Source organism: Pipistrellus hanaki (assembly GCF_964339955.1).
Source record: "Pipistrellus hanaki genome assembly, chromosome: 6".
NCBI classification, from domain to species: domain Eukaryota; kingdom Metazoa; phylum Chordata; class Mammalia; order Chiroptera; family Vespertilionidae; genus Pipistrellus; species Pipistrellus hanaki.
In genome coordinates, this window is record NC_140508.1 from 33430545 (window position 1) to 33450827 (window position 20283).

At 56.1% G+C, this 20283-nt stretch overlaps 1 protein-coding gene across 1 annotated transcript; it reads right to left on the minus strand.

Moving 5' to 3' along the window:
* Positions 1-144: 144 nt before the first annotated feature.
* On the minus strand, positions 145-14750 carry RBCK1 (RANBP2-type and C3HC4-type zinc finger containing 1). Its single transcript, XM_084887905.1, has 12 exons — positions 14224-14750; positions 12817-12961; positions 11025-11118; positions 10737-10935; positions 9996-10114; positions 9752-9925; positions 8541-8701; positions 7516-7627; positions 4312-4491; positions 3613-3711; positions 3152-3295; positions 145-2000 (listed from the first exon to the last, which is right to left on the minus strand). The coding sequence occupies exons 1-12, from the start codon at positions 14243-14245 to the stop codon at positions 1920-1922; spliced, it is 1530 nt and encodes a 509-aa protein (XP_084744031.1). The 5' UTR covers positions 14246-14750; the 3' UTR covers positions 145-1919.
* Between the last annotated feature and the right edge of the window lie 5533 nt (positions 14751-20283).

Genomic DNA, 20283 nt, shown 5'->3' on the forward strand with positions numbered 1-20283 from the left:
TCTGAACCAAGAGAACTCTGCTTTTCTCTTGTGCCCCAGCCCCCAAGGCAGAGTTGGAGAACGTCCAGCCCTCAAGTCATTTGGTCTGGCCCTGCCACGGCATTAGGGGTGAGTTAATTAAATGTTTGACCAAATACAGCAGGCTAATTTTTCAAAAACATATTTTTTATTGACTTCAGAGGAAGGAAGAGGAAGAGAGAGAAATATCATTGATAAGAGAATTATCAATTGGCTGTCTTCTGCACACCTCCCCATCCCCCACTCCCACCAGGTATTGAGCCTGCCACCCAGGCATATGCCCTGACCAGGAATCAAGCAGCGACCTCTTTAAGTTTCTAATTTTGTATGGCCCATAAATTACCTTATATCCAAAGGGCCCTTGCCAAAAAAAAAAAAAAAAAAGGTTCCCGGTCCCTGCCCAAGGGACACCAAGATGGACCCCGGAAGGAGGGGGGAGGAAGGAGGTGGTAAGAGAGCGCTCTGCCCTGATCTGGGCCCCATCTTTCTCCTGTGGACCAGGTCTCAACTGCTGTCCTCCAGGTCAGTGGCTCTGCCTGTCTCGCTCAGGGTGGGAGGCTGCCCGAGCGTGCCCGGAGCTACCACAGCTGCTCTGAGCCAGCGCTGGCCAAGCAGGAAGGCATTCATGTTCTCCGATAGCTCTGCTCACAGCGCCTGTGGTCCAACTCCAGGCTTGGCCTCCAAGGACAGGTGGCATTGCGCTTCCAGGGGTTAGAATAAGTTCACTGCCCCAAAACCACAGGCCCCAACTTCTGGAGCCTGGAGTGCAGGCCTCGCACAGCAGAGACGCCCTGCCTCTCTGATGATGCCCCATGGCTCAGCGCAGACATGGTGGCCATCCAACACCAGGCCTCACGGGAGGGGAGTGGGTCCAAGAATGCGGTAAAACTTAGAGAAGGAACACCCAGAGCTCTATTAATCCCTGACCAACACAGAGGAGTGATAAATATTGCTGAACCAATGCTGTGCCCTTTTTTACCTGAGACACTAAAGTTAGGATGGGCAGCCTCACCCGCAGCAGTTTTACCTGATCTGACGTCTGTCCCCCGACCCTGGATGCCCACTCGTGGCAGAGGGAGCAGCAAGCCTTTCCTGCCGGCCTGTTCCTGCTGCCTTGGCCCCTCTGCCCCTCAAGCCCACACGGACCTGCAGAACCTGCTCTGTGGCCTCAACACACTGCAGACTTCCCCTGTACACGCCGACATCCTACCCGCTCAAGCTGGGCACGGGGATGCCAAGCAGCTCACACATACTCGTCCTGCTGCTTTCTGCAGAGTCCCAGCCCTTGTCCCTCTCACTCAGACATCTCTCACCCCTCCCTGGAAACCGCCTTAATTACAATAACTGCACAAGCAGCAGAGGGGGATGTGGAAGCGGGGCCAGATGAGCTGTGCTTTGGTAACTGTTAGGCCTCCCTCCTGGCTCCAGACAGGATCAGTGGCAGTCCTCAGGCCCCAGGCCTCCCGCAGCAAAGCCAGAGAAGTCGGCCCAGGAAGCCGATGGGCAGTGGCGGGCTGAGTGCGTGGTATTCGGGAGGCAGGTGGTCGGTGGGTGGGGATGTATGGACACACAGGGCTCTCGGAGGCTCTATCCAGCAGGCCGATGGCAGGGCTGTTTAAGGCGGGGCCAGGCAGAGGTGGGAGCCACAGAGGATAGATGAGCAGTCTGGCCAGCAAGCCCCAGGGGAAGGGCAGAGGCGGCCGTGGACAAGAGGCAGCCCTTGCAACACCCACACAAACAAGGCCGCGTGCAGCTCCGAGGCTGTGGCTCTGCTGGGTCCCTGTCCCCGCCAAGCACACAGGCATCTCCCCGGCCAGAATTGAGAGCCGAAGCACCTGCCCTGTCCCCCAGCAGCTGTGGGCGTGGGGCTGGGTCAGCGTGGGGACTGGGCCGTCTGCAGCTCAGTGACAGTTCTGACAGCTGGGGTGGCAAGGAATCCCGTTCAAACGGCACCGGCAGCCCCCGCTGGTGTCTCCAGGGCCCTGCGGAAGGGGGGGGAGGGGGGGGGGAGGTCAGGGCAGGGTATTCCATCACCAAAAGCTGCAGGCCCTGCTTCTAAACGGGCCCTCGGCCTCGGCAGCCTGGCGGAGGCCATCACGAAGGCCTTTCTGGGCACCAATTACATGGCCTCAATCTGCCTCACCCGAGACCCAGAGCAGGGAAGGAGCTGATGGTCTCTGCATATTCTGGAAGGTCGGGACACGGCAGCAAGAGAAGGGCTGCTTCCTCCACCTCCACTGTCTCAAAGCCTGTCTGTAACCATGACCCCCAATTCCAGGAACACACCCCTAACTTGATAGCTACCACATATGAAGCGCTCGCAATATGATAAGCATCGTGCTACACCCGTTTCTTGCCCTTTTTCATTTGATTCTGACAATAAGCCTAAGTAAGACAGGCCCAGCTATCACCTCCATTTTCCAGATGAAAAAACTGAGGCCCAGAGAAGGCAGTAACAGCCTAACCCACCCAGCCCACTGTGCCAGAGCCACGGACCCACGCCACCTGACTCCACACTGAGCCCTTGGTCTCTGTCCTCGGGTGAGGGCTGCGACTTTTTCTGGGAAGAGCCGGACGGAGATTCCAGCTTTGCAGCCACGCAGTCTGCCTTTGGAGCACAAAAGCCGCCAGACTCCACGTAAAAGAATAAGCAGGACTCTGCTCCCTTCAAACTTCACTTATGGACCCAAAAAATCGGATTTCATGTGATTTTCCCATCACAAAATACTCTCGATATTTTTTAACCATTTAAAAAGTAAAAAAGAGCCAAAACCGGTTTGGCTCAGTGGATAGAGCATCAGTCTGCGGACTAAAAGGTCCCAGGTTTGATTCCAATCAAGGGCATGTACATTGGTTGCAAGAGGCAGCTGGTCGATGTTTCTCTCTCATCGATGTTTCTAGCTTTCTATCCCTCTCCCTTCCTCTCTGTAAAAAAATCAATAAAATATATATATATTTTTTAAATAAAATATATTAAAAATAAATAAAAAGTAAAAAATATTCTTACTTCACTGGCTGTACAAATACAGGCGGGGACTGGATTGGGCTGTCGTTTTCCGATCTCCACTCCTGGACAAGGCCCACGAGGGTCCCCTCCCCACCCCTGCTGAGCCCCTGCTCCCTAAGGACTCACCCCCGGGCCCCAGCGCGGGCCCTTGGTGACCCAGCAGATCTCGGTTTGGCAGACGGTGCAGCGGATCCAGTCACAGCCATCCTTCTTCTGCACCACGATCTGGCACTGCGGGCAGTGCATGGCCTCGCCCTGCTGCAGCATGGACTGGGCAGAGCACGGGCTGCCGTTGGGCCGGGCGGGGGCAGCGCCCGGCCTCACTCCCTCCCCGCGGCCCTCCCGAGGACGACGGAGGAAAACCGCGACTCCGCTGGAGGGGAATCCCTCTCCGAGGCTCCCTGCCTGCGGTCTCCTCCCTCCACCCAGACATGTGTCCTGCTGCTGGCACCTGAGCACCCATCCCGAGCCCCAGCTCTGGCCGGAAGTGATGCCAGCAGGGGGGAAGAACCTCCAGGGCCCATAAACACAGCCCTTCCAGCTCCCAGAACTCCAACCCCCAGGTCCTCAGCCCTTCCCAGCCTCACCCTCAGCATCTCCGTCGTCTGCCGGGCGGCCTGGTCGTTCTGAGCCCGCAGAGCCAGGTCGTCCTGGTACTCCCTGCAGTTCATCTGCTCGTGGATGGCCTGAGGGAGCGGGGAGCTCGAGCTGAGGAGGCCCCCATTAGGAACTGGGGGGGGGGGGGGGGGGGACGGAGCAGGCACCCACACAAGTACATAATGCCTCTAGGTGTGCCACTGACCGGGCCTCACGTTATAAACCGTACACGCACTTTACAGAACACACGGAGGCCGGGAGGGGAAGCCAGGGTCGGCATGTGTGATAGTATTTACCTGTTTATTCTAAGCCCTGATGGGCACAGAGACCCTCAACCACTCTCCCCAGGCCGGGGCCCTTTGTGCCTAGCTAGACGGAGACTGAGCCGGCGTAAGGTGACGAGGCTCAGACCCGTCTCCTTTCACTGGCCTCTGTAACCATCAACTGTTGAGATGACAGGGGCAGGGGCAGGTTAGGGTCAAGGCTCAGTGTGGGGTTAAGGTTCAGTCCAGGGCCAGGGCTCCGTCTAGGATGAGGTTCCATCTGGGATGGAACTTAGGGTCAGGGCTCGGGTGCCCATCAGGGACATGCAGCTCTAAGTCACGCCAACCAGGCCCTGCACGGAACAAGCACGGAGGGGCGTGAGCTTCTGGCGGGACGGGGTTCCTGGCGCGCGGGTCCCATCCCACCTTGCAGAGCAGGCAGTTGACGCGGAAACACACGGGGCAGGTGAACTCGTTGACGTCGTCCTCGAAGAAGCACCAGCCCTTGCAGTCCGGGGTCTTGCAGTGGTAGCTGAAGGCACTGCGGTTCTCGGCGATGGAGACGCCCAGGTCCAGAAACCGCTGGTATTCCTCGGGGGTCAGCAGCTGCCAAGACCACAGCCTCAGTCCCTGGGGCTCAGAACACCGGCTAGCGGCCCTCCCTCCACCAAACATGCTCCTGGAAGCCCCAATCCATAAAGCCCGCCCGGCCCCAGGCTCGTTTCTTCTCCTCAGTATTTAAAAACTCCATTCAAGCGTGGATGAGCGTTCTGGAGAGGCATGGGGGTGATGGCTGCACAACAGTGAACACACTTAACGCCACAGAACTGTGCGTTTAAAGGCGGGTACGATGGTAAATTTTATATACACTTTACCACGATAAAAGAAGAAACATATGGACAAAAATAATAACAAGCAATTCTGGGGAATATTGCATTTCACTCTGAGAAAGCAATGTGGCAGTACCTTTCAACCACCCAAACTTTCTGATCTTTTGGGACTCGCTCCACTTCTAGAGGTTTATCCAAAGCAAGTAATATTAAGGAGAAAGATACCAGCAAAATGTTCCTAGAAGCATTACTTATGAACTGAGATGTTGGAATTATTAAGAGGTATAAACAGGATCTGTACCATAGAGACAATAACCTTTAGTAAGACTTTGTAGCAAAATATTGATAGCAAAGGCTGTGCTAGCCAGTTTTACTGAGGTCAGAGCGCTGGCCCACAGACTGAAGGGTCTCGGGTTCGATTCCGGCCAAGGGCACGTACATCAGTTACAGGTGCTGGTCCGGGCAGGGGCAGGAGGCAAACAGTTGATATGTCTCTTTCACATCAATGTTTCTCTTTGTCTCTCCCCCTCCCTTCTACTCTCTCTAAAAATCAATGGAAAAGATATGCTCAAGTGAGGATTAACCAAAAAATAAATAAAATAAGAAAATAGCAAAGGCTGTCATATCTATGCTGATTATAACCAGTAAAAATCATGCCCGGCCAGCATGGCTCAGTGGTTCAGCATTAACCCAGGGTTGCAGGCTCAATCCCCAGTAGGGGGCATGCAGGAGGCAGCCCGTCAATGATTCTCTCTCATCATTGATGTTTCTCTCTCTCCCTCTCCCTCTCTGAAGTCAATAAAAAAATTTTTAAAAATAAATAAATCATGCCTACATTCTATATCTTCATTGGGGTGGTGGTTACAAGAGACATTTGTCAAAACTCACCCAATAGTACCCTTACAATGAGTGTGTTTTATTGTATGCATAGTATACCTTAATGAAGCTGATTTAAAAAGGAAAGATATCATGTCTGCCCAGAGACACCGAAGTTAACAGGAGAAAAACGCAATCGGGGATCTGCTGGGATGGTGGGTCACGGGGACTTTTCTTTCCTTCCTGTCCTAGTTCTTTGTGGTTTAGACGTGTTTTTTGTAAAACCAATCTGCACTGCGTTACTCTGCTGATCCCCGTCCCTTCTACTCGCTGCCACCCTGGATCACTGTGAGGCTCATCAACTCCCAGGGGCTCCAGGCAAGCATGGCCCCGTGCCCCTGGCCTGGAGGACTGGCGGGGAGCACCTCTGGGCAACGACCATGGGCACCGGTCACAGGGACTGACCCTCCAGGCCCAGGGAGGAGGCCTCAGCAAGCTTCCCGAGCCCCCTCCGGAGACCCCAGAGGAGATAAAACGGGGCTGCTCTTGGGGTTAACTGCGGAAGTCCTCAAGTCCTACCCCTGTCGGCCCGCTTTCCCTTGAGGCAGAACTCCTTGGGCTCCACGGAGGCCTGGTGAAGTCAGGGTTCTCAGAAGCGGGGCCACAGGAGGTGGGAGTGAGGGGGAGAAGCAGGGTCAGGTGTGTGTGCCTGTGGGGTCCCCCTTTGGACCTCAGCCACCTTGACCAGGCCTCATGTTTTTGAATGGGTATCTGAAGATGCCCAGTTCTGGGAGGGCCACTGCCCAGCAGTTTAAAAACCATAAATCAAACCCAACAGTCCATTTTACAGATGGGAAAATGGAGGCCCAGAGGGAGATCAACAGCAGTCAGGGAGAGAACAGCAATAGCGAGCGTGCACGTGCACACACACACACATTCACACACAGAGACAGCACTATGACAGATGGCACACACACAGGTGCAAAACAGCACTATGATAGATGGCACACACACAGATAGCACTGTGATAGGTTGCTCACACACGTGCACACACAGCACTGTGACATGCACACAGACAGCACTGTGATAGGTTGCACACATACAGGTACAAACACAGGGGCACACAGACACACTGTGACAGATGCTGGAGGAATGGCCCCAATCTGTTCCTGTCTCCCTGACTCCATGCTCATGGTGGTGCCTTCTGCACAGAAGCTGGGCTTGAGCCAGTGGAGCAGCAGCAAGTGTGAAAGGAGCAGAGACGTGAAAAGCCCTCCTGCCCTGGGCCCCCCTCTGGCTGCCCTGGGCCCCCCCCCCTCTGGCTGCCCCGGGAACTCTGAGGCCCAGCAGTGAGCAGCCTGGCCAGCCTGCAGGCAGACGGAGACCAAAGTGGGAGAGGCCCGCCATCCCAGCCGTCGCAGAGAAGCCATCAGAAGCCAGCCCAGGGCAGCTGACCACCAGCTAAGCCCACATGAGGTCAGCGAGGCCCAACCAGGACAGGAGAACCGTCCCGATAAGCCACCGAAAGTACTAAGTGGCAGGTTCGTGGGCTAAATAAACGGTGGCTGTTTGAAGCCACTAAGTCTGAATGGCCTCTTACAACACGAGGCAACTGTAAGCACTTACCATGTGTCAAACGCTACTCTCCATTCCTTACACCAATCCTTCCCAACTTTGAAACAGAAAACAGCGCTACCTTTGCCCTTCATGGAGGAGCACACTGAGACTCACAGAGTCTGAGGATCTGACTGGAGGTCACCAGGCCCACTACCTGCTTGGCTGTCCTTCCTTCATAAGGGGGTTTCTTAACTAGCTACCTCCCCCAATTCCTGTCCTGTTGACTGCTTGCGCCCTCAGCACCCCACAGAGGAGGCTCTTGATAAAGGTCTGCTGCCCCGAGAGACCGGCACCTGAGCCAGTTCCCACCGCCAGCTCAGGGCCCAGCTTCCTGGGACGAGATGCGCTCCGCCCGCCCCAGGCTTACCGCCCGGATCTCCCTCTCCAGCAGCTTGCCCGAGCACGAGTAGGTGTCGTCAATGAAGGGGCAGGCGACCTCTGCCTCCTGGCTGTTGCGGATGGTGCCCTGCAGACACTCCCTGGGAGAGGGGGGAGTGGAGGGGAGGGTCATCTGCAGCCCACCCACCGGGACTCCACCTCGCAGGCTGAGCCTGTCCCAGGTGGTTCCTCCTCAATGTCTCCCCTCCGTCCCACCAACCTCACCATGGCCTCAACTCCTGCCCACCCCACCGCTCCGGCCCAGCTCTCCGTCCCCTCACCTGGAAGACAGCGGCAGCCCCCTCCTGGGCTCCCCGTGTCCCCCACACCCCTCCCCAGCGGCTCCCATCCCGTCCTGCTCAGGCTCAGAACAACCCAAACTCCTAACTGCGCTCATAAGCACCCCATGACTTGCCCTCCCGAACACCTCCGTCCACCCGTCCGCTCCAGGCACATACCCACACCGGCGCCACCTCCAGGGCTCCCGGCCCCCTGCTGGGGCAGGGCCCTGCTATAATCCGGGGTGCTTGGCATGCCACCATTACAGTTAATCTGTGATTATGGAATGAGCCCAGAGGGCAGTAATTGAACTTTTTGATCCCTCCTGGATGCCCAGGCCTAGCAGGCTCAGGGGCTGCTCACCAGACACCAGGGCGTGTTCTCCGCAGCCCAGGACGGAGCGGCCGGGAGAGGAGGACCCGGGAGGGGGCAGACTGCCCACCAGCCAGGTGGCCAGGGCTAGGGCCTCAGCGCCCTGCAGGGGCCTGGGCCGGAGCAGTGAGCGGCACAGGCTCTGAGCCAGAATGCCTGAGCTGTACGGCACTGAGCAAGCTGCTGGCCTCTCTGCGCCCTGAGAAATGGGGAGATGATGCCCGGCAGGACTTTGTGGGTGAGGTCCACAAATGCAGTGTGAGGTCCAGTGAGATGTGAGAGCACACGGCCCACCCCCTCCCGCCTGGCTAACTGTGGCCGGGACCCTGCTGCATGGCGGGGGGCGGGGGGGGGGGGCCGCACCTGCAGAAGGCATGCAGACACTCCCGCAGCACCACGGCCTCGCCGGGCGCCAGCACCGAGTAGCACACGGGGCACTCGGCGGGCTCGGTGTTCAGCACCAGGCTCCTCTGGTCCAGCTGGACGTGCTGCAGGTAGTTCCCCTCCTGCTGCTGCTGCTTCCGCTGGGCACACGGGGCGGGGCCACGGGCGGGTCAGACCAGGAAGGGGGCAGGACAAGGGGTCCCGGTCAGACCCCAGAGCGGGGACAAGGCTGGGAGAGGCAGGGTTCCCAGGGAGGGTGGTGGTGGCTGGGCAGTGGGCATGAGTGAGAGCTGCTGGGCACGGGGAAGGCCGGAGCAGGGCAGGCAGAGCAGCCAGGGCAGGAGGAAGGCAGGCAGGGCAAGCTGGGGCTGCAATCAGGAGTCAAGCCAAGCCCGGGAGTGATGGCGGGAAGGACAGGCCACGGTCTGAGGAGGCAATCAGAGGCACCAGGGCTCACATTTCTGCCAAGCTCAGCAGGCGGGGCCAAGGGCTGGAGGTGGGGTGCGGTCAAGGTCACAGAGTAGTCAGGGGTGTGGGAAGGGGAGGCGATGCTACGGAGCAGAGCAAGGCGGAGAGGGGAGGAGTCCGGCCAAGGCTGTAGGGGGACCAGGGGTGAGGTCACGGCTGGGTGGTAAGGGCAGCCCTGGGTCCAAAAGAACGAGGCGGAGGATGGGGCGTCCGGTCAGAATGGGGACATCGGGGTCAGGTGTGTGAGCAGCACTGACAGACGGGACTCCGAGAGGGACGGGCCAGAGCGGGGCCAGCCTCCCAGGGCGCGGTGAGGGGCTGGGTCCGGAGGTCGCAGGAAGTCAGGGGTGGGATTCAGCCAGAGAGGCAGGGTGACAGGAATAGGAGGACCCAAGGCGAGGTCACAGGTGGACGAGGGGGCGGCAGAGGGACACGGTCAGGGTCTCAGCCAGGATGTTGGAATCCCCACCAGGCACACCTGTATGCACAACTGGAGTGTATGTCTTAGCGGGGGGAGGGGTGGGGGGGAGCACAAGCCCCGGGGGCCAGGAGACGAGAGCCTGGCCGGGGCCACAGCCAGGGAGCAGGGCCTGGGCCGCAGGAGAGGGAGGGTCAGTCGAGCGGGGCCAGTGCCTGCGGTCCGTCCAGGAGGACCGGCAGCGATGGGGAGGGGCAGGGTGCGGAGGGCCGGTCAGCAGGTGCCCGCCGGACACCCGGCCCACCTGCTGGTACTGGCGCAGCGCCTCCTCCTCGCCGGCCAGGCGCGCGCGCTCCTCCGCGTCCGGCTGGTACGTGGCGGGCACCTGGTAGGTCTCGGGCCGCGCCCGGCAGCACATCTCGCAGCCGGGCCGCGTGGGCTTGTTGATGAAGGTGCAGCCAGGGCACTGCCAGCCCACCTGGGGACAGAGGGCGTGAGCTCGGCGCGCCGAGGCCAGGCAGGGGGAGGCAGGGACCAGGGGCGCTTACCGGTGGGGGCTCGGGAATGGGGTCAGGCCCCTGACCGGGCTCCTGGGGGGCCCCCGGCTTCGGAGGTGCCGGCTCCTGTGGGCCCCTGGGCTGCAGCGTGAGGTCCTTAAAGCCCAGATCTAGGAGAGAGGGGTAGAAGTTGGTGCATCCCTGCAACCTCTCCCTCCTCTCCCACTTCATCCACAGCCCGTGGCCAGCCAGGACCCACCCCTGCACCCCACGCCCTCCTATCCTCTCCCTCCTCCCTGGAGGAGTCTCCTGCCAGGCAGACCCAGACCTGGCTGGGTGTCCTGGTGCCCAGAGGTCAGAGTCCCTCCTCCACCCACGAGGGCCCCCGTGTCCTGGGGCTTACAATCCTGCCTAACAGTGGCCCCTTGTGCTCCTGCAGGGAGGCACCCCGAAGGACAAACGGCTCCGAGCTGGACCCGTCAAAATACTGACTGATCCATTCATGAGACACTGGACGGAAAAAAAACTAGACTCAGCACATCAGTATCAGGAGGGTCCAGGGAAGCCTGAAGGGACGGAGAGGACAGCTGAATGCCAGGGCTTCGATATAAAGGACATCTATTCTCATAAAAGGGCATATGCTAACTAAGCCACGTCTTCCGGATGTCATTCCAGACATCCTGCCGGACAAAGCCAGGGCTCCGGGCAGCCAGCCTGACCGAAAGCCCAGGGGCGCTGCCCCCTGCAGCCCCATGGCCTCTGGCAGGCCCTGCCCCTCGGGGCGGACCTCACCCTCCAGCATCCGCAGCTGGCGCTGGCGCTGCAGCTCCTGGGGGTTGAGGGAGGTGTTGCGGGCCGACAGCAGGTAGAGGTAGGCGCTGTGGCCGTCCCGCCGCACGCCGTGCGAGTGCAGCGTCTCCTGGTCCCGGGCCAGCCGCTGCCCGAGCACCCACTGCTGCAGGGCCGGCGGGAAGCCGTAGTCCAGGAACACCTGCAGGGGCGGAGCGGGGAGAGGGAAGGGAGAGTCAGAGCAAAACGGAAGCCTCCGCCCTGGTGTCGCCCTCCGGTCTCCTCACTCACCATGTCCTTGAGAGAAGCCACGGTCATGTCAGGCCGCACTGTGAGCCAGACGGGGACAGTGTGCATCTGAGGGTCCTCCACGCTCACCCACAGCCTGCAGGGGAGGGCTGGGGGTAACAGGGGCTCGGGCGGCAGGTCCCACCTCGGCGGCCAGCTATTCCCATGGACGCGTGTGTACACTGTGCGTGACATGAAAACACACACACACACACACACACACACACACCACCCCCCGTCTGTGTCAGGGGCCTCGCCAGGACTCTTGTTCAGCTCCCGTGCTTCCTTTATCAGAGCCACTGCTCAGGCCCCTCCAGTGGCTCCACGCTGCTCCTAGAAGCAGCACACTCACTGCACCCCCACCGGCCTCTGTGACTGCCCTCACCTCTCCAACCTCTTCTGTCCTTCTCCCTCGCTCCCCAACAAACCCACCCACAGTTACTTACCACATGCCAAGACTCTGCAAAGCGCTCGACATGCATTAAGTCACTTAATCCCCTCAAACACCCCTGAGGCAGGTACTGTCGTTATCCCTAATTTACAGATACAAGCACAAGCCCAGTCCTAGCCGGTGTGGCTCAGTGGAGAGTGCGTCCTAACAACCCCATGAGATAGCTACTATCATCGCCCCGTTTCCTAAATGGAAAACAAACAATGAAAGCTCTGAGAGGTGAAATGATCGGCCCCAGATTTCTCCGTTGATCAGTGACAGAGTTGGAGTCTGAAGCTAGGTCTCCTGACACCCCGGACGGAACCTTCCATGAAGAATGACTTAACTATTCCAATGGGGTGGAGAGTCCTGAATTATTTTTTAATTGATTTTTTACAGAAAGGAAGTGAGAGAGAGCTAGAAACGTCAATGAGAGAGAAACACAGACCAGCTGCCTCTTGCACACCCCCTACCGGGGATGTGCCCGCAAGCAAGGTACATGCCCCCGACCGGAATGGAACCCGGGACCCTTCAGTCCGCAGACCGATGCTCTATCCACTGAGCCAAACCGGTTTCAGCGAGTCCTGAATTTTCACTGGGTGGTGAAGATTCCACGTAGTTTGAGGTTACCCTCTTTGACCCATTCCATCAGGCTATGAGAAGGAATCCCGACACCCAGTGGGTCACCAAACCGTCCACAGCACAGGGAGACGTGAGCACGGAGAAGGCGCAGGCTCTCCGCGCCACGTTACCGCTGATGTGAGCAACGTGTGAAAGTCCTCACCTGGTAAACAACTTAGGAGTCATGTCTGCGTGAAAGTGCCCTTTCATTTGCTGAAACTAGTTGCCTGATGAACGCACTGTCAAATAACGGATGTTAGAGTGCAATAATGTTTGAAGACTATTTACGTGATGGATGGTGGATCTCCTTTCTCAGAAGGTAAAAGCTTTTGTCTTTGCTTTGTCTATTGGGGGGTTTCTATGTCAGTGTTTAAGATGCTGTTGGTAGCCCAGTTGGCATAGCCCAGTGGTTGAGCACTGACCCATGGCACAGGAGCTCACGGTCCAGTTCCTGGTCAGGGCCCATGCCCGGGCTGTGGGCTCGGTCCCCAGGAGGATGTGTGCAGGAGGCAGCCAATCCATGTCATCTGTCATCATCGATGTTTCTCTCTCTCCCTTTCTCTTGCTCTCTGAAATCAATAAAAATATATTTAAAAAATAAAAACAAAATGCAGTTTGATATAACAGGTATAAAGTAAATTCTGTGGAAGAGGGAAAAAACTAACTGTTCGATTGGCAAGAATATATTACGGCCCACTAGGGTGCAGCGAGCCCTATGCCCCTGGCCTGCCGTGCCCTCCTCACCTGATGTCCTGTGTTGGGGCGCTCTCAGGCTTCAGTTGCACTCTCAGGGGTACCCGTTGCTCTGCCAGCCAGGTGGCACACTCCATCGCCACCCGCTCGTCCCCACCTGCCACTGCTCGGCTGAGTCTCAGGGCCACCTCCTCGGCTAAAATTCAATACAGTGGAAGCCAGTTAGCACATTTTTCAGGATCTGGGATGAGGGAATGAGAAGAAGGTGATCCTTTTACATGCTGCTTCCTCTGTCATCCCGGTGAACTCCTACATATCCTTCAGCACCCAGCTTAAAAATCCCCTTCTTGCCTGGCCAGAATGGCTCAGTGGTTGAGTGTCAACCTCTGAACCATGAAGTCAGGGTTCGATTTCCAGTCAGAGCACTGAGGACATGCAGGAGTCAGCCAATAAATAATTATCTTTCATCATTGATGTTTCTATCTCTCCCTCTCCCTTCCTCTCTCTGAAATCAATTACAAAATATTTTTTTTTTTAAAAAAAACTTTTCCTGGGAAGTCTTCTCTGATACTCCCCAGTCTCCTCCCTGCTTATTTGGTTCTATTTTTCCTTCATACTCCCAGGTCCCCCATACTTCCATTCATTTATCTGACAAGCACTTATTGAGCTCCTACTGTGTGCCAGCCACTGTCCCAGAAACTGGGATTCAGCCAGTGAATTAGCTAAACATAGTCCCTCTCTTCATATACGTTTCACCCTGGTCATTACACAGACAAGTTTAATAACGGGGGGAAATCAGATTGTGATCCATGCTTGCAAGGAAATAAACAGGGTGAGATTAGAGAAGGCCTCTGGGAGGAGGTGACACTGAAGCTGAGACCTGAAAGAGGAGCTGGATATTTCAAGACCCAGTTGGGGAAGAGTGTCCCAGGTAGAGAGAAAGGTAAGGGCCAGGGTCTTGAGCAAGAAAAGGTTGGATTAGATCAGAAAGAAGCGGGTTCGGGTGTGTGTGTGTGTGTGTGTGTGTGTGTGTGTGTGTGTGTGTGTGTGGAGGGGGCGCTCCAGCAGAATGAGCAGGAGAGTGGATGGAGGAAGGCTGTGAGGTCAGCAAAGGCAGCAGCAGGGCCCTGTGGGCGATCCAGGGCCCCAGGCTTCGTTCCAAGAACACGGGGGCGCCCAGGGGGATTGAGCAGGTGGTGCAGGAAGAGGCGAGGCGAGCACCCTTGGTGTTCAGGTCGGCGAGGTCTGCCTCGCCCCAGGAGGTGTGCTTGTCCTCTGGGCGCTCCATCGGCTGTGCGCTGGCGCAGAGGCCCCGCGTAAATGAATGGCCCGCTCCCCCGGAAGTAGCCGGCCCCAGGGAGGAAGTGAAGGGCAGTGGGCAGTGCCCTCTCCTGGCCTTTCTGGGCAGGGGAGGATGGTCCGGGCACCCCCCCCCGGAGCTCCCCAGGCTGTGCCCACCTCTCTTGGTCTTCTCGTCCATCGGGCGCGGCTGCTCCCATCACCCCCGGCGGGGCCGCGGCTCGGGGAAGGGCTGGCCCGGGTCCCCGGGGAGCGGGCCCGTGGCCTCCGGCGCGGCCCGAGCCCGCGGTGCGCCTCGCGGTCCCCGCCGGCCGGCGCGGGGCATCACACTCCCGCGCCGGGGACGGGGCTGGGGCAGGGCCGGCCGGACCCCGCGCGGGAGGTGCGGGCAGGAAGCGCCGAGCCCGGCCGCAGAGGGCGACGGAGAAACCGGACCGCCCGGAGTGCGGGGCGAGCGCCCCCCGGCGCCCGGAGTTCCGCCAAACTCCCTGCCCTCGAGGAGGAGGAGGGGGAGGGGAGCGGTTTCGGCGGAAGAGAAAGTGAAAGTGGGGCCCCGGAAGTGGGACGGAGAGTGTCGCCAGATCCGGGGCACCGTACCGCGCCCGCCCGCCCTCGGCAGTCTCGGGGGACGCCGCCCGCACACCCGGGCGGACTCGGCCTCCCCACCCCGCCCTCTCCGGCAGCGCCGCTGGGGGCGGCGCGGGGGCGGGGCCTCGGGGAGGGGCGGGGGACCGCGGGGGCGGGGCCCCGGGGAGGGGAGGGGCCTCTGTGGGTGGGCGGGCCCTCTGGGAGGGCGGGGCTGGGGCGGGACGGGCCTCAGCTGGGGAGCCCCGGCACACACGCGGTCCTCCGCTTTGTCTGCCGAAGAGGAAACGGGAGTCGGTTCCAGCGCCGCCCAAGGCCGGAGCCGGAGCCCGCCCTGAGCCAGCCAGGCTCTGCCGCCTCTCGGCGTCACTCTCCCTTGTACTGGCCGCTAAGTTTGCATTTGCTCGCCACCCTGGGCATCCGCCAGACAGCCTGTGCCTTGATTTTCCTCCCACCCCTTATCCCATAGGAGGTCATCAGGTGACCTGTGGGCTCCACCTGCAGGAGAGACCCAGGTCTGTCACCTCTCACCTCCGCCCGCCCCGCTGTTCCTCCATTTCTTCTCTGGTGGGTTTTGCAACAACCTCTTCATGGGCTCCTGGCTTCTCTTTTTGGCCCCTAGTCCATCTCCCCCGCCCCCAGCTGTCAAGAGGGCCCTGTTAGAATGTAAATCAAGCCCTCACCGGCTTGGCTCAGTGGACAGCCCAGGGTCCCGGGTTCGATTCCAGTCAAGGGCATGTACCTTGGTTGCGGGCACATCCCCAGAAGGAGGTGTGCAGGAGGCAGCTGATCGATGTTTCTAACTCTCTGTAAAAAATCAATAAAATATATATATTTAAAAATAATGTAAATCAAATTATGTCACTCCTCAAAACTGTCCCAACAGTTCCCAGCTCACTAAAAATAAAAGCCTGTAAAGTGCTTCCTCTCCTTTGCCTTCTCCCACCTGGCTCACTGCATTCAAGCCCCACTGGCCTCTAGGTTCAGAGACAAGGCAGACTATACACCCCCCTCAGGGCCTTTGCACTTGCCACAACCCAAATATCTTCATGGCTTGCTCTCTCCCTTCATTTCAATCTTTACCCAAAAGTTTTCCCTGTCCACTCTACCTAAAATTCCATATACACACCTACATATAGCATCTCATAGCCTCTTTCCTGTCTTCATTTCCCCATACCCTCCAAAGCATGCATCACTATGTAACAGCATATTTTATTTATTTATCTTGTTTTTTGGCTGTTTCCTTCTTCTAGAAGGCAGAGACTTTTGTCTGCTTTGCTCACTACTGAGTTCCTGGTGCTTATGGATTATAGTATACTAGAGGCCTGGTGCATGAAAATTCATGCACTGGAGGGGGGCCCTCAGCCTGGCCTGCCCCCTCTCTCAGTCCAGGAGCACTCAGGGGCAGGAGGTGACCCAGCCATCAGGGGAAGGCGATGCCCCAATCACACCTCTGCTGCTGCCACTACCCGGCCGGCCCTGGTTCCCTGAGCCTTGGGCAGCGCTGGATGGCTGGGCAGCCACCATTCCAAGGCTTGCCTGCACATTGGGCATTGACTGGGCAGCTGCCATCTGAGGCTTACCTGCGCCTCAGGCTGGCCCTGGGGGGCTGGGGGACTGAGGGGACCAGGAGACTTCGGAGGCAGTCACACAGAGTAGCAGGACCCACCTGGGACAGGCCCGGCCATGCCACGTGCCTGCCACCCCAGTGGGACTGGGGGCCACCATCTTGTGGCTGTGGGTGCCACCATCTCTGAGGGTGTGGCAGTCAATTAGCATATTCCCTCTTTATTATATAGGATTAACTAGAGGCCGGTGAATGAATTCCTGGATGGGGTCCCTTGCCCTGTCCAGCTATCAGGGCCGATTGGGGAGATCAGGGCCAACTGGCCGTGGGGTCAGGGCAGTAGGGATGCTGGGAGGTTGGCTGGCCAGGGGAGGGGCTGCAGGAGGTTGGCTGTAGGAGCACCCTGACCACCAGGGGCAGCTCCTGCACTGAGCACCTGACCCCTACCGGTCAGTATGTGTTATAGTGACCAGTCATTCTGGTTGCTTAGGCTTTTATATAGATAGATAAATTGAATCATCACTTTCATCTGTGATCACTTTCCTTTTGCCTGAAATGTATCCTTTAAAAAAGAGGTTCTCAACTAGACTTTTGAGTCACCTGGGGAGCTTTAAAAAAAATTCTAAAACCCCACCACATCTCAGGTCAATTGACTCAGAAACCCTGGGCGTGAGCCCAGGTGTCAGGAGTTTTTACCAAAGTCACTGTCTGGTGTTCATAATGAGAAGCCAAGTTTAAGAACCACTGTTGAGGAGAGTCCTGGTGACAAACTTCCTTGTTTTTTGTTTGAAAGTGTTTATTTAGAACTCATTTTGTTGTTGTTGTTGTTAATTCTCACCTAAGGATGTATTTTCCATTGATTTTTTAGAGAGTGGGAAGGGGGCCAGAGACAAAGAGAGAGAAACATCAATGTGAGAGAGACACATGGATTGGTTGCATCCTGCACATGCCCCGACCATGACAGGGGACTGAACCTGCAACTGAGTTATGTGCCCTTGACCCTTCAGGCTGTGGGCCAATGCCCTAACCACTGAACAAGCCAGCTAGGGCTAGACCTCATTCTTGAGAGACATTTTCACTGGGTATAGAATTCCAGTAGCATTCCAACACCTTGAAGACAGCATTCCGTTGTCTTCTAGCTTCCATATTTGCTATTGAGACATTACCTGTTAGTCTGACTGCTGTGAGGTGTTTTTTGTTTGTTTGTTTGTTTAACAGTTTTATTGCTATGTAATTTATTTTATTTTGTTTTTCTTTTCTGCGATGTAATTTATATACCATAAGATCCACCTATCTAAAGTATACAATTTAATGGTTTCAAGTACATTTAAAAGTTGTGCGACCATCACCACAATCCAATTTTAGAACATTTTTATCACCCCTTAAAAAAAAAAAAATGGTACCCAATGGCAGACACTCCCCATCTGCCACCCTCCAACCCTCGGTACCAATCTACTTTTGGTCTCTATAGATTTTCCTATTATGGACATTTTACACTAATTAAATGTTACCTTATATGGTCCTTTGTGACTGCCCTTCTTTTGCATAGCATACTGTTTTGGGACGTTCATCCCTGTTGTGTGGCTGTTCTTGTGAAAATGATCTGGTTTTCCTTTCTGACTCCTTTAAGATTTTATCTTTGCTCTTTTTGTATTTTCACTATGAAGTGTCTATGTGTGAAAACTTGAATCTGTGATTGATGTCTGACGTCTATCTCAGCAATGTCCTTTTTAGCCACATCTAATCTTTTGGGTTTTTAATTTTAGTTATTGTGCCTTTTATTTTAGAGGATGTTAGGTTTTCAAATCTGTTATGTCACTTAATATAATCCCTGGTCATAGTATCAAGTCTGTTGTTTATTTAAGCCCTGTGAGTAAACATTTTTTTTTTTTAGTTAACATTTTTTGTTTTATAATTTGTGTATGATAGATATGCTGCCTGAGCGCTGGATGTCTGTTTCTGCTGGGTTTCACTCCCGTTGCCTTATTCCTCCTGCTGACCCTGCTGCCGTACGATGGCCATGTTCCCTGCAGCCCTGAGGTGACCTGCACAAATCTGTCTCAGCGGAGACGCGGTCTTTCAGGCGTTCTGGTCTCAGCCTTGGCCCTTCGAGGGCAGAGACCCTTCATCCCGGTGGGTGAACTACAGGCATTCGAGCCTGGGGTCAGTCCTCCGGTTCACTATCTGAGTGACTCCAGACAAGACAGCCCCCCTCTCTGGCCTCAGTTTTCCCCTCTGTACAATGGTGGTCATGATGGCCCCTCCCTCATAGGGTTGCTGTGAGGAGCTGTATCAGTTATTGGTTATTGATTGTAACAAATCATCCCCAAACTTAGCAGCTTAAAAACAACAGTTTCTATAAGCTAAGAATTTGGGAGCAGTCCTAACTGGTTTGACTCAGTGGATGGAGTGTCGACCTGCGGGCTCAAGGGTCCCAGGCTCAATTCCCATCAAGGGCATATACCTTGGTTGTGGGCACATCCCCAGTGGGGGGGGTGCAGGAGGCAGATAGATGTTTCTCTCTCATTGATGTTTCGAACTCTTTCTCCCTCTCCCTTCCTCTCTGTTAAAAAAAAAAAAATCAATAAATTATATGTTTTAAAATAAAATAAAATAAAAAAATTTGGGATCAGTTTCTGATGTCATTTGACTAACGGTCTCTCATGAAGTTGTAGTTAGGATTTCAGCTGGGGCCTCAGTCATCCGAAAGCTTGATGGGGCAGGAGGACGAACTTTCAGGAAAGCCCGCTCATATGCCTGGCTGGAGCTGGTTAGTGCAGGATGCTGTGTCCCTCACCACGTGTACCTCTCCATGGGTGACTTGCGTGTCCTAGTCCCATGGCAGCTGGCTTTCCCCAGAGCAGATGGTATAGGCATCAAGGCAGAAGCCACAGAATATTTTATGGCCTAACATGAAAAGTCATACTTCATCATGTTCACAGCCTCCTATTGGTTACACTGGTCAGCCCAGCTCAGGCTGGGAGGGAACTACACAAGGGCATGCACTCCAGGTCTCGAGGACCAAGAACAAGGCTGGCTACCACATGTCCAATGAGATAATGTATGTAAAACCGTGCCTGGCATGTATGTGCTCACAGTAAACATTAACCATTCCTAATGCGTGTGCTGGCTTTGATCTAGGCGTGTGGGATTCACACAGTAACCGCTTCCATTCCGTCATTCAGCAGACACTGAGCAGCTGTGTGTGTCAGGCACTGGTCTAGGAGCTGGGGGGACAATAGCAAACAAAATGTAGTATGAAACTAACACAAACAAACATCTAGAATGATCTGCCAGGTGGGGCTAAGTGTTATGGAGAACCACAAAGGCAGGGAAGCGGGGAGAGGATGGTGAGAGGATGGGGGCTGTAGGTCTCTCCCCATAAAGCTGATACAACAGTCGTGGTGGCTTTTGGGGAGCAGCTACAGTGTTTGCACAGGTTCAAGCCTCGGACTGATGAGAGGGCACAGTCCTCTCATGGCCACGTGCAAGTCCCAGCTTGGGGGGCAGAGCCCTCCCAGCACAATTATAGCCAACAGCTATAGTTGTAAGCTTGAACCTATGGTCCGAACACGTGGTCCCACGTACCTGAGTGATGTGGGCTTGATAGAGTTCAGGTGCATGAAATTGAGTGGGATCAAAACTCAGGAGAATGTTGTAAACATCTTGGCCATGCCCTTACTTTGCCTCGTGGAATCTGGCTGTAAAATAAAGACATGGCTTGTAGTCCGTGTGCTGTCTCTCCATTAGAGGACAGCATCCCACTGAGAACCCAGCTTTCATTCTCTTGTCTGTCTTTTCTCAATCCTTCACTGCCCCCACTTGGGCTCACCGAACCTGGCTGAGCTGGCACTGCACATAAGGAACCCTGGGGCTGAGCATGCCATGGCCGGGCTGGCTCGCCACAGTGGCTCAGAGTTTGACCTCTGATTAAGCCCCCCACACACACCTGTGACCCCATCCTAGCCTCACAGGCAGGTAGAATTAATACCCATTTTACATCTGAGCTGGAGTCAAACGCAAAACTAAGCTTAGAGCACTAGTTAAGTATACAAATTTACCTATAT